The sequence below is a fragment of the Podarcis pityusensis genome (genome assembly GCF_964106645.2).
Source record: "Podarcis pityusensis genome assembly, chromosome: 13".
In the NCBI taxonomy this organism is placed as follows: domain Eukaryota; kingdom Metazoa; phylum Chordata; class Lepidosauria; order Squamata; family Lacertidae; genus Podarcis; species Podarcis pityusensis.
The window spans coordinates 29,891,894-29,904,027 of record NC_138038.1 but is presented as its reverse complement, the minus strand read 5'-3'; the positions used below and the strand labels follow the sequence as shown (position 1 = coordinate 29,904,027).

Sequence of the window (12,134 nt, the reverse complement as noted above, 5' to 3'; positions counted from 1 at the left end):
CCTGAGTGTAAGGAGAAATCTCCACAAGACTTATTATATTGTGTTTCCACTGACACCTCCCTTAATGTATTGTCTATAGTTTCAAAGGCAGGTATTGAATACTTGTCAGTCTGAAATAAACTTAAACCTGAAGAATAAGATTTTGTTAGTCCTGAGCCATATTTTGAACATGGCACTTATATAAAATACTTCACTGTCTCCACCACTAAAAATTGTAGGTGGTTTTGCATGTGGCAGAATTAATTACAGTCTACTTTATAATAACAAAGGAAAATAATTACAAAGTCAAGGTTGGAGTTTCCCCTGAGGAATTGCAGAAGCTTTCAAAAAATTATGTTTGTCACACCTGGACATGAGTTTTCCTTTGCTTCATTTTCTGCCTAGTAATTTTGATCTGATGTGCAGCTCAGAGCTTAGCTTTCCATTAGTTTTTTGCCCTTCCTGAATGGTCCAATTGAGTTTTGATCTTTATTTATTTCTCTCCTTTTTACTTTACAAAGCTGTTATTGTACTTCACCAGACCTTAACCTATTATACAGTATTTGTAAGAATGGATTCCAAATATAATTGAGTTTGTCCATGGCAAGTCTGTGTTTATATGCAAGTTGTTCACATGTTTTGAGTTTGTAAAAGTCTTCCATCCAATTGTAGAAGGGAGCTGCATTTTTATTTTTCCAATTCAGTCTTTTTGCTGTGGTAAGAGCATGGAGAGTCCACTCATATTGTCCTTTTGTAAGGTTTCATATGCTGGGTATATAATTCAAAAGGATATTTTGCTCTGTAAATGTAAGGTTGTTCCGTACGGTTCTGTTGATAGTTTCAGTTACCTTCTGCCAAAAATCTCTCAGTATAGGACAATGAAAAAACATATGTTTTAGAGAAGCATTATCCCTATTGCATCTTCAACAGTTAGATACCCTAGATAGCCTTTTTTACACAAACATAATGGGGTCCAGTATATTCTAAATGTTATTTTTTGTTGTATGAGCCTCAGTTTAAGTTTCTGAGATGCCCTTGTTATAGCACTTAAAACAGTTTCCTACTGTGTGGTTGAAATAGAGATCTCTAATTCTTTATTCCATTCCTCCCACAATACCTGTATATCAAATTGGTTTGCTAGTAACAAAGATTTATATATGTTGATGGTTGGGGTTTTTTTGTTGCACAAGAATTAATCAGCTGCTTCGATATCTCTGGGATCTCTGAGGCTATAAAAGCTGCTGATCCATAGATGGTGGTTGGCAAGTGTTTTATCTGGAGATATTGGCAGTGAGCATTTGCGTGCCAAGACCCCATGCCCCTCAATTGCCTACTGATTAATAAACACAGAGATGCAAATATTTAGGTTAATAGGCTAAAACAGGCCACAACTTTATTGGTTACAGATGGGAGTGGTTTGGCTTAGGGTGAAGCCAGTCAGTATCTTGACTCCCACCTGTCTGCAGGGAGTCCAGCTAAGGGTAAGCTACCAATAGGGGGAGCCCTATGACTTACACCAAATAGGGACACCACAAGGGATTCCTGTTGGGGTCATGGCATGGCCGTAGCCCACACCTGGGCTTCAGACAAGATCCACACCCCTAGATCCTGCTAATAGATTGCCCTTATAGAGGTGGGGCAGGCGGAGGATACAACCTCCCCTCCATTAAACAAAGGCTTACTCAGTGCCTAACTTTACAAAGTTGTGGTAGGCAAAAACCAAACGGCAGCTTCGTTAAGTGGAAAAATTCCTACCGGCTCCAACAATAAGGTGGCCAACATTTGTCCATAGCAAGATTGTGTCATACCAAAGCTTAAAAAGAGGACGGGTGGGTTGGGAGATCCAATGAGAAGGTGAGAGAGGGAAGCCTCCTGGCAGTGCCGCAGTTTAAAACACCCATGGCCACGCCCTTCTCCAGCATTGATTGGCCAGGCGGGTGTGACGCGGCCGGGAGTTGACAGGAGAGGGCATCAATCCCCTGCCCCCGAGCCAGATCACAATAAGGGCCGTGATGCCCAGCCATAACACCACCCACCATGAAAGTTGAGTGGTCTTGTGTGCCAAGGGCCCATGCCCTGCAGTTCCCTATTGTCCCTAAACACACACTGACATGAGTATTTAGGTTTATGAGCTAAAACAGACCACAACTTTATTGGTTACAGATGTAAGTGGTTCGACTACTTCAATATCTCTGGGGTCACTGAGGCTGTAAAAGCTGCTGCTCCATAGAAGGTGGTTAGTACATGTTTTATCTGGAGATATTTAGAGAAGGAATCAGCTCAATACTATTCAACCATGCTTATATAACTATTATTCCAAAGCCCAGCAAGGCGTTTTGGTCTTTAAAGATTTTTTTAAAAAACATGTTACTCGCAAATGTGCATATGTGTATTAAAAATGCTATTCTGTGCGTATTTTAAAAATAAAAATAATGTGGAAGCAGGACAGAACGAATGCATGGAGTGTTTTTCCATCCATAAAAATGAAAAAGACCCCAGGAATACAAAACCATGGTCTTCAGCATGAAAAGAAATAGACTTTTCAAATGCTATTTAGTCGGATAATGTGGGATACTGACCTCCAGGAGGAAAGATGGCTGGCTTGTTCTTGATTGCCAACTCTTCATTGGCAGATTATTATGAGGTGATTAATGATAGCAAAGATGTAAGTTTTGCTTATTATGGTCTTCCTTTGAAGATAGGGAGATCAAGAGATTAACCTCAAATATTCTGGAAAAAAATGCTTTTCTTCTCAGTGGAAACAAGAAGTTTTGGGATGTGGGGAACATCTTAGTGCAAGCAACCACCACCATGCTAGACACAGCAATTATAAAACTATAAGGAAGAGCTATGTAGGAGAACAGTTTCAATAGAACCTCTCATAATAATTTGTTCTGGAAACATTCAAATATCCAGCACAAAAACTATAGCCAAACATGCAGATACTTAAATGCTTCAATAACCTCTTTTTATTAGCTGTTCCCTCTTATTCAGCTCAGGCCTCAACAAAAGAATGTAACATTTTGGGAAAAATATGCAACCCAACAAACCAGCACTGGAGGCTAAAATAGAAAAACTCTCCACAGCAACCATGTATTTTCCCTTGGAGCTCAGATAGGCTGGAATAAATGACACCCAAACACTGCAGAAGACCAACATGCTGAAAGTGATGAACTTGGCTTCATTGAAACTGTCAGGTAACTTCCTGGCCAGGAAAGCTACAGTGAAACTGATAGTGGCCAGCAAGCCCATGTAGCCCAAGACACAATAAAACATAGGTACAGATCCTTCGTTACATTCTAGTACAATTTCTTCAGTAAGTGATTTTGTGTCAATGTCTGGGAAAGGGGGAGTAGTAGCCAGCCACACAGTACAAATGGCTGCTTGAATAAAGGAGCAGGAGAAAACAATGGTGCTGGCCAACTTCTTCCCCACCCACTTCTGCATCCTTGATCCTGGTTTGTTGACCATGAAAGCCAGAACCACAGTGATGGTTTTTGCCAGCACACAAGAAACAGCCACTGAGAAGATGATGCCAAAAGCCATCTGTCGAAGACACACCACCTTCTTAGGTTGTCCAATGAATAGCAAAACGCAAAGGAAGCAGAGTAGAAGGGAGGTGAGGAGAGTGTAGGTGAGATCCCTGTTATTTGCTTTGACAATGGGAGTGTTGTGGTGCTTCATAAATGTCCCTAGCACCAGAGCGGTGGTCAAAGCAAAGGAAAGAGCGCAACAGGCCAAGCCTATCCCCAAAGGTTCTTCATAAGACAAGAAGATGACAATCTTGTAAAGACAGAAATCCTGTTCTTTGTTTGGATAGCTTTGCTCCATGCATTTGTAGCAATCCTTCATGTCTGAAAAGAAAAGTTATTGACTTCATCTCACAAAATCTGAACAGTACATATTGCCAAAGAAGGAAGGATGCAAGAATTGGGGGTGAAGTGAGGCACCCATGGGAACAACTACCTAATTTATTGTGGCAAACTCCCTCTCAGTATTGGCTCATGTAGACCAGTCTATCATTGCTCACTCCTCCGCTGGGAAAATACTGCTGAGTCATTCATTTCTTACCTTTCTGGTCTGAAATCTTCCCTTGAGGACATGGGATGCAGTCATAGCAGCAAAATGACTTCCCCTCCTTCACTTTCTTGCTAGAGCCAGGATTGCAGCTTTCACTGCACACAGAAATAGGCCTCACCTAAGTCATGAAGGATACAGTACAAGAAATATTTTGTGCTGAATCCATAAATCAAAAAGAACAAAGTGAGAATGAGGAGCTTGGAATCCTTATACTGGGGCCTTTTTTAATGTTACTATAGTGATGTTTCCCCACATTTTTCTACACCATCATATTGGTAATGGTTGACTTTTTTCCTGTTTTCTTTTAAATTATCCACTGTTGTTATTTTTTCACAGCAAGGCAGAATTGATTGAAATTCCTCAGTCAATAATATCAAAAGGGCAGAACCTTTGGAAGATAATTTAATATAGTATTTTATATATTTCTGTGGGGTTTTTTTAACCTTCTCAATTAACACACTCTCTTTTCGAGCAGTCATTCATTGTCATTTTACATATCAGAACACAGTGTCAGTGCTCATTCAAACCTGGAAGTCAATCCAAATTGCATACAATTAGATTCTACCTGGTTAAACCAGGTATGCCATGTCACAGCATCTTCATTGATGGTGAATAGTTGGTCGGAAGAAACCTGGGGATCCACTGTCCCAACCTTCATCCCCTGAAAGGACTGGTTGGAGAAAATAATCCAGTTGATAATATCAAATCCAGCAACAAGCACCCCATTCTTGTCAAAAGAAATCATGTCCCCAGCACTGTTGTTAAATGAAATGCTTCTCAGAAAATGATGCAGCTAGAATGGAAAGAAAAGGCAAGAGTTTAGAACCTTCTTTAGTGGGATCTTTCAGACTAAATTCAATACCATCAGTTCAATGATGGCATGGGTGGGTTTTGAGTGGAGGAAGACAGATCAACAAAATTGCATCAGTCTCCACAGATAAAGGCAGAAAAAACTATTTTCCATTTCATGGTAAGAGGAAGGGAGATGTAAATGCCAAGATGAAAAGGGTTCTTTGGGGTCTTTCTTAACACACAGGATAAAATACAATGTTGGATAAAATATCAACCCATTACCTGCCACAAATCTTGAGTCTGAACTGTCCATCTTCCTCTATCCACCATTGCCCTCTTTTTAAGTCGAGATGAAGACACAGTTTGTAGAGTATGTGCCACGACATAGACAGCATTATAGATACTGTAGCTGTGGCCAGTCATGCTCATTTCAAAATAAGTGCCAGGAAGGCTCTCCAGCTTTTCATCCCCTGTGCAAATGTTCCCTTGCACCTCGTCAACAGTGGTATTTTGGAATATACAGTCAAAGGCCTGTTCCCAGAAGTGCCTGATAAAACCATCACCTTTTGTGCTGGAAGGGCTTCTGCTCTCAAGGAAAGTTTTAAATCCTGATAGATTATTGGAGTGAAATGTGAAGGACAGAGCACCATGCAGCATTTGTGTATCCCAAGTCCTCTGATAGACAAATGAGGCAAGCTCCATCTGGGCTGTCATTATCCATACTTTGCCTTTAGGTTTTTTAGACACATCTAGATTTGACAAATATGGCAACCATCTCAAAAAAACTAAAGTGTAGGATTCTCCAGAAACCACAAATACATTTGTTGCAGTGTACATGATTTTATCATGTACTCTTGCCCCATCTTCCATCATGCTTCCCATTTCAGTGACAAAGGATAACATGGGGCATCTCTCTATGAAGGCAAAACAGATGCCTCTCTGGGACAACCTTGGAAGCACACTTTGCAGAAATCTTTCTCCACTGTCATTATCCATCACAATTATCCCAATCCATGTCCACCTGAAATGCAGAAGCAAAGAGAGAATCCCTTCATACTGAAGGGCTTCCTCAGGGACCAGCTGGTAGAACAAAAGGCCTGAGGCTTTGTCATGCCTCACTGGAGCAGGACCATATATTAACTAAAGAGAGATATGGAATGTAGGGGTGTGTGATGATAATAGTAACAACAATATTGAGAAATACGAATGTCCAAAGTTCAGCACATACACTATTCAAGCAGAAATTACAACAGCTTGGCAAGCAAGTGAATGTTGTTATTTTCATGCTACAAAGAGGGGCCTTATACTGATCAAATGGTGGCTAGCGTGTCCACCTTGCAGAAGGAAGCTGGGGAGAACTGGCTGAGGGAACAACTGCACTGCGGAGTCCTTGTCTCACACCTTTAACCAAAAACTTGTTTTAAACACAATACAACACAATTGTCAATATAAAGTAAGTTTGTTTGTTTTTGCCCATTCATTTATTGGTTCCATTTAAGGTGCTCAAGCTAATATTTAAAGCCATAAGTGACTTAGACCCTAAATATTATAAAGACTGCTTCCTTCCCTACAGCCCCACTTAGGTATTGAGATTGGCAGTGTGGTCCATCTTGCTTGTTCTACCACCTCAAAAACTTGGGACTGGTGGCATGGGAAAGGACATTCTCTTTGGTAGCCCCTAAGTTGTGGGGCACCCTCCCCACAGAGGTGCACCTGGCAAATTCAGTATGTAGTTTACACTGAGAGCTGAAGACACATCATTTTACACCTGATATGTGTATTTTCACGACCTAGCTTCTTCCCATTACATATCAGATAGGTGGCATCACTGTTATCTGTTTGGCACCTACTGGAAACTTTCCATTTTCAATCAGTCTTTTAAGTGGAGATGTTTATCCCTATCTTTATCCATGTTGGGTTTTAAATTGTTTTTATGCATGTAATGATTTTAGTTTTCTTTTTATATGTGGAACTTACATACATGATTTAATTGTTGAATATTTTAATTGTTAGATGACTTTGAGATGTTTCATAGGAAAAGATTAATAAGTGGAAATAAATAAATAGATAGTAATAAACACAATACCTAAATAATGTATAAGTACTTTAAACAGCACACATTTCTCACAACCTAGCCTTACCTGTATTCAAGTTACTCAAGTTTGGAGCTTCTTGCTCACTTCAGTGAAAATCAGGATCTACAGTGGTACCTCGGGTTAAGAACTTAGTTCATTCCGGAGGTCCGTTCTTAACCTGAAACTGTTCTTAACCTGAAGCACCACTTTAGCTAATGGGGCCTCTGCTGCCACCGCGCCGCTGCTGCACAATTTCTGTTCTCATCCAGAAGCAAAGTTCTTAACCCGAGGTACTATTTCTGGGTTAGCAGAGTCTGTAACCTGAAGCGTATGTAACCCGAAGCATCTGTAACCTGAGGTCCCACTGTACATACTTTTGAAAATGGGTCACCTTCCTACATGTGGTCCAGTCTAGAATAAGAACTTCAACATACATATATGGCTCCTCTCCTATCCTAGCACAATAATGTGTATAACAGATGGCAAAAAGGAGAATGAATTAAAACACTGAATTTCACTCATCAAAATTTGGCCAGATTATGTAGATCTGTTTGTTTGATCTGCACGAGTACCCAGAAGAATATTTTCATGAATCTCAGCTCAGCCTTTTATGGATTCCCATTTATGAACAACCAAACAAAAAACGAAGAAACCCTAATGGCTGTTTCTCCTGATCTGGACATGAAAGGTACAGAAAAGATCACATCTACCTCATTACCTTCATTTTACACATTTATGTCACTAAACAATGAAATGGAATCTGGAAGGATAAAGCAGGTATGAAAGATGTTCAAAACTGCATGTTTCACACACACACACACTACCTGTGGAATTTTATATTGATCCAAGATTGTTGCCACATGAAGAGAGACTGGAGAGTCCAACCCACCAATAACTGCTATCAGGTCATCCTGATTGCCACATTTGTAGTTGGGGGAAAATCTGTTTGGTGTGGATAACAGGAGCATTGTGGCATGATAGGTCCACTTTACATTGAAATAGCTGTCATAGATGTGGAAGCCCAAGGTAACATTGGGTAAGAGGTGGAGGTCTTCATTGATCTCCTTGACTGCGAATGCCAAGGCTAGGATGTGTTGGTAATGCTTCGGCACTACACTAGAACAAGAATTACGTTCTGTTAAGCTTTTCAAAAATACCACAATTATGTTACGTGTAAGCTTCTTTAAATATTGTTATGTATTTCAGTATTTACACAACTTCTTTCTTCATGGCACACTCTTCCACTGTCTCCAGAGATGCAGATGTCAACACAATACATTCCTTGATGTAATCATTGGCATAACATGCTCTACACAAAGGTGAAGCTACCAAAGTGATAATCTTCAGGAAATGATATTGCCTATACCTGTATGTGCAGAGATGACAGAACTAAACAGCATCAGAGTTCATCTTAAGAACTTTATACTAGCTTTTATTGTACCGTTTCATGTTTTATAGCTGTAAACTACTTTGATGTATATTTTTATGACACAGTGGTATATAAACATTTTTATAACTAAATAAAAAAATTTTTGCACAGCCTGACTTTTCTTCAAAATGACATTTTCTTGGTAATGACCTTCAAAATTTAAAGTGTTATATAAAAACATATAATCTAAACACAATAAGAGGTGCTATTTAGTATTTAACTCTAACAAATATTCATTTATTCCAGTTATATTCTTACTCTAAATTAAATGCCTTTGGTACAGAGTGCCTTATGAAGTTTTTCTGAACATATCAGAGATGTAGAAAACAATGAAATCACACCAAACAAGGAGAAAATGAGCTTTTTGTTTGTTTGCTTGCTTATCATCAGAAATCAGATTTGAAGGAAGATAGTGGTGACTCTCAGGTGAACAATTTCTACATAATACTTTCTTAGTCACATCTGGAAAAAAGCAACTCTTCCTTGATATTTTGAAAGACGGCAATTAGGGTACCAAAATTATGAATGAATAAATAAAGATGAGAAAAGTAACACCTGCTGTATTTTTAAAGAAGGAGGGGAGCAGAAATTGGGCTTTAACCCGAGATTTTGCCATCTGTGAGATGGAATCAGAAACATTCATGAAGTATAGGGTGATCAATGACTTTTTACAATGATAAATATATAACCAGTAGCTGGGAATCATGAGCAGGATGTTCCAAAAGTATAGCAGGTTAAGAAAAGCATTTCTGAATCAGATCACAGGTCTATCTTTTCCAGTACCCTGTGCTCACAGGGGCCAGACTGATTCCTACTGTTCTATTGTGCTCATCTCCTACTTGTGGTCTTCCAATTGAAATGGTTGTATAATTGGGAATTAGCTTTTAAATAATATACCAGGTGTGCAAGACCATCAGACTCACCTGCATAGATAGCAGGAGACAGAGATAAAAGCTTCGTTGGTTACAGGTGCCTGGTTGAAATAAGACACAAAACATCCCTAGCATATCTAATTAGGTCCATAGAGCGTGTGCTTCTTTTCTCTAGAAAACAAGGTTCCTGCCCCTGGAACAACCTTCCTCAGACCTGAAGCTTTTTCCACAGTCCTAACCCATAAGTCATCAAAATGAAATGCAGATCTAAGACTGATTGAATAAATGAAGGGAAATTCCTTACATAAGTTCTTCAACCAATGCTGGTGGGGGTTCTTCAGTGAAGGATAATTCTTTGGAGACGATGAAATTGTGAGAAGCTATGCCACCAAGAATGAGCTCCCCTGACTGGTGATACTTGTGAAGTGGAGGGTGTGGATCATGGACATGACACTTCACAATGTGAGCCTTGCATATGTGAGGAAGCCGTGCCAGCAGCAACATCACAAAGGTCACCATCCTGATTGTAACAACAAACCTTCACTAGACTTACTTTATCGTGTTTCCACTGACAACTCCATCATTTCAATGGCTGATCTGAATACTCGTCTGTCTGCAGTACACCTGAAACCTGAAGAATAAATACTGTTATTCCTGAACAGGACTTTTTTTCAGCCAGAACTCACCATGTGGGCGCTGTTGCCATTATAAAAGAACAAGGGAGGTGTTCAGGGTAAGTTCCAGCACCTCTTTTTTAGAAAAATAGCACTGGTCCGGAGACATATTTTTTAACATGACACATATATAACATCCTTTGCAGTCTCCAGCACTAATAATTGCAAGTGGTTTAACATGTGTCAGAGTTAATTACAGTCTACTTTATAAGAACAAAGGAAAATAATTAAAAAGCCATGGTTGAAGTTTTCCCTGTGGAATTACAGAAGATTTCAGAAAATCATGTTTGTCACACCTGGGCAGAAGTTTTCCTTTGTTCACTTTTCTGCCAAGGAATTGTGATCTTATGAGCAGCTCACAGGATAGTTTTCCATTAGGGTTTGTTTTTTGTTTACTTCCTGAATGGCCTAATGAATTTATCTGCCTTTTAGAAACCTTTCAAAATACTTTAAAGAATGGGTATTTGGACACACACACACACACACACACACACACACGTAAATGCTATTTTTGTCTATTTTCCTATCATTTTAATGCAGAAACAAGAGAGAACAGACCCATGGACTGTATGTCATCCATAAAAAATGAAATGGGCCCCAGAAATACAGAACAATGATCTACAGCAGCAAAAGAAAGTGTGTGTGTGTGTGTGTGTGTGTGTGTGTGTGTGTGTGTGTATCTATATCATCTATATCTATATCTATATCTATATCTATATCTATCTCACTTAGTTGGATAATGTGGGATACTATGTGTACCAGCAGGTAGCAAGAAGGGATGGACAAATATATTGGCAAGGAGGGGAGGGCAAGAATAAAGGGAACATCAAAATGAGCTAGTTGAGAAAAGAGACAAAAACACATGGTGTGAGACCTGACTGTGAGGGTAGGGGTGGAAGAGAAATTTTAATATTAGCCTACCTAATTTGCAGTTCTCAAAGCAATATGTGAACAAAAAATTTGTAATCCTTGGAAATTTTCATGAAATATAGTTCTCCAACAAAATAACATTTGCATATATTAAACAGAAGTGTGTATTAAAACGCATTTATTCATGAAAAATGCACACAGAAATACATTGTATTAGGGAACATGGGAAGCTGTCTTATGCCAAGCGCTATATTTACCATATTGTAGGTTATGTTTTTTTCTAGTTTTTGTTCCTGTAGCTTGCTATTTCTATTGCATTATTTTGGATCCCAGGCATTTTGTTGTGTGCATGCAACTTAAGACCCTGATTCTGAACTAAACTTTAGAAATCAAAATATTTGGTCCTGACATTGAGATACTGCGGTCCTCACATTGGGAAAGCACAACTAATTCTATTTAGAATTCAGGATTCATCTGAAGTGTTTGATGGTGCTACATTGGCAGGTATGTGTGAGAAGTTATCTGGTAGCAAAGGTTCAGTGAGGACAATTAATCACTTTAACGGGGAATTGTGTAGTCTCTAGTCTTGTATTCAACGCTGTGGGACTCATTGGCAGAGTGGGTAGCACCTTTGAGGTCAACCCCTTGAGTTGTGAGGCCCTGGGAAGGGGTGAAGCAGGAAGGCCTTAATCCTCACCTGAGAGGTAGAGACTTAAGGCAATGGGTAGATGAAACACAACCCAGCACCCTTGTCAAACTGGGTACATCCACAATTTGTTACAAGTAGGGTTTTTTGTTTTAAAAAAATAAAGTTTATTGAAAATATTAAAATGATTACCAAGCAAAAAGTGTTGTCTTCCAAGACAAATACATGTGCAGATGATAAGTCTTCTATGCAATCATCCAAATGGCATCAAAACAAACTGGGAAAATCATTTGCATTACAAATTTAGCTCATAAGTAGTTAACATTCCACACAATTGTCATCTACTGCAGACCTGTTAACTTCAATCAAACAAAAGTAGGCCAGTTTGAGCAAACATGTGCCTTGCCTATTTCCTTGTGTGATCATGATATGTTTTATGGTTATAATCCAGAGGGTGATGCTCTGCCATTCATGTATAAACGAACTTCCAAGAGGAGTTGTATATCCGCAGCTAAACCAAATTATAAACATATGAACAGAAGAGTAGCTAAAGGGGAACCAGAGGGCAAAATGAGATACGTTGCAAGTCAGTTTGCTTTTAAGCAAAATTTTGTTCCATTCCTCTCCACTACAGATGATTCTCTTTTCTTCTAACTATAAGGAAGATCTATGTAGGAGCTGCAAGGGAAGCTCACATAACAGTTCTGTGGTTTTTTT

General features: G+C 39.2%; 1 protein-coding gene across 1 annotated transcript; it reads right to left on the bottom strand.

Moving 5' to 3' along the window:
* Positions 1-2,934: 2,934 nt before the first annotated feature.
* On the bottom strand, positions 2,935-9,746 carry LOC308460791 (vomeronasal type-2 receptor 26-like; the record flags this gene model as incomplete). Its single annotated transcript, XM_080977326.1, has 7 exons — positions 2,935-3,833; positions 4,051-4,177; positions 4,625-4,852; positions 5,134-5,991; positions 7,751-8,042; positions 8,140-8,292; positions 9,532-9,746. 7 exons carry the CDS (start codon positions 9,744-9,746, stop codon positions 2,935-2,937), a joined length of 2,772 nt encoding a protein of 923 aa, XP_080833452.1.
* Between the last annotated feature and the right edge of the window lie 2,388 nt (positions 9,747-12,134).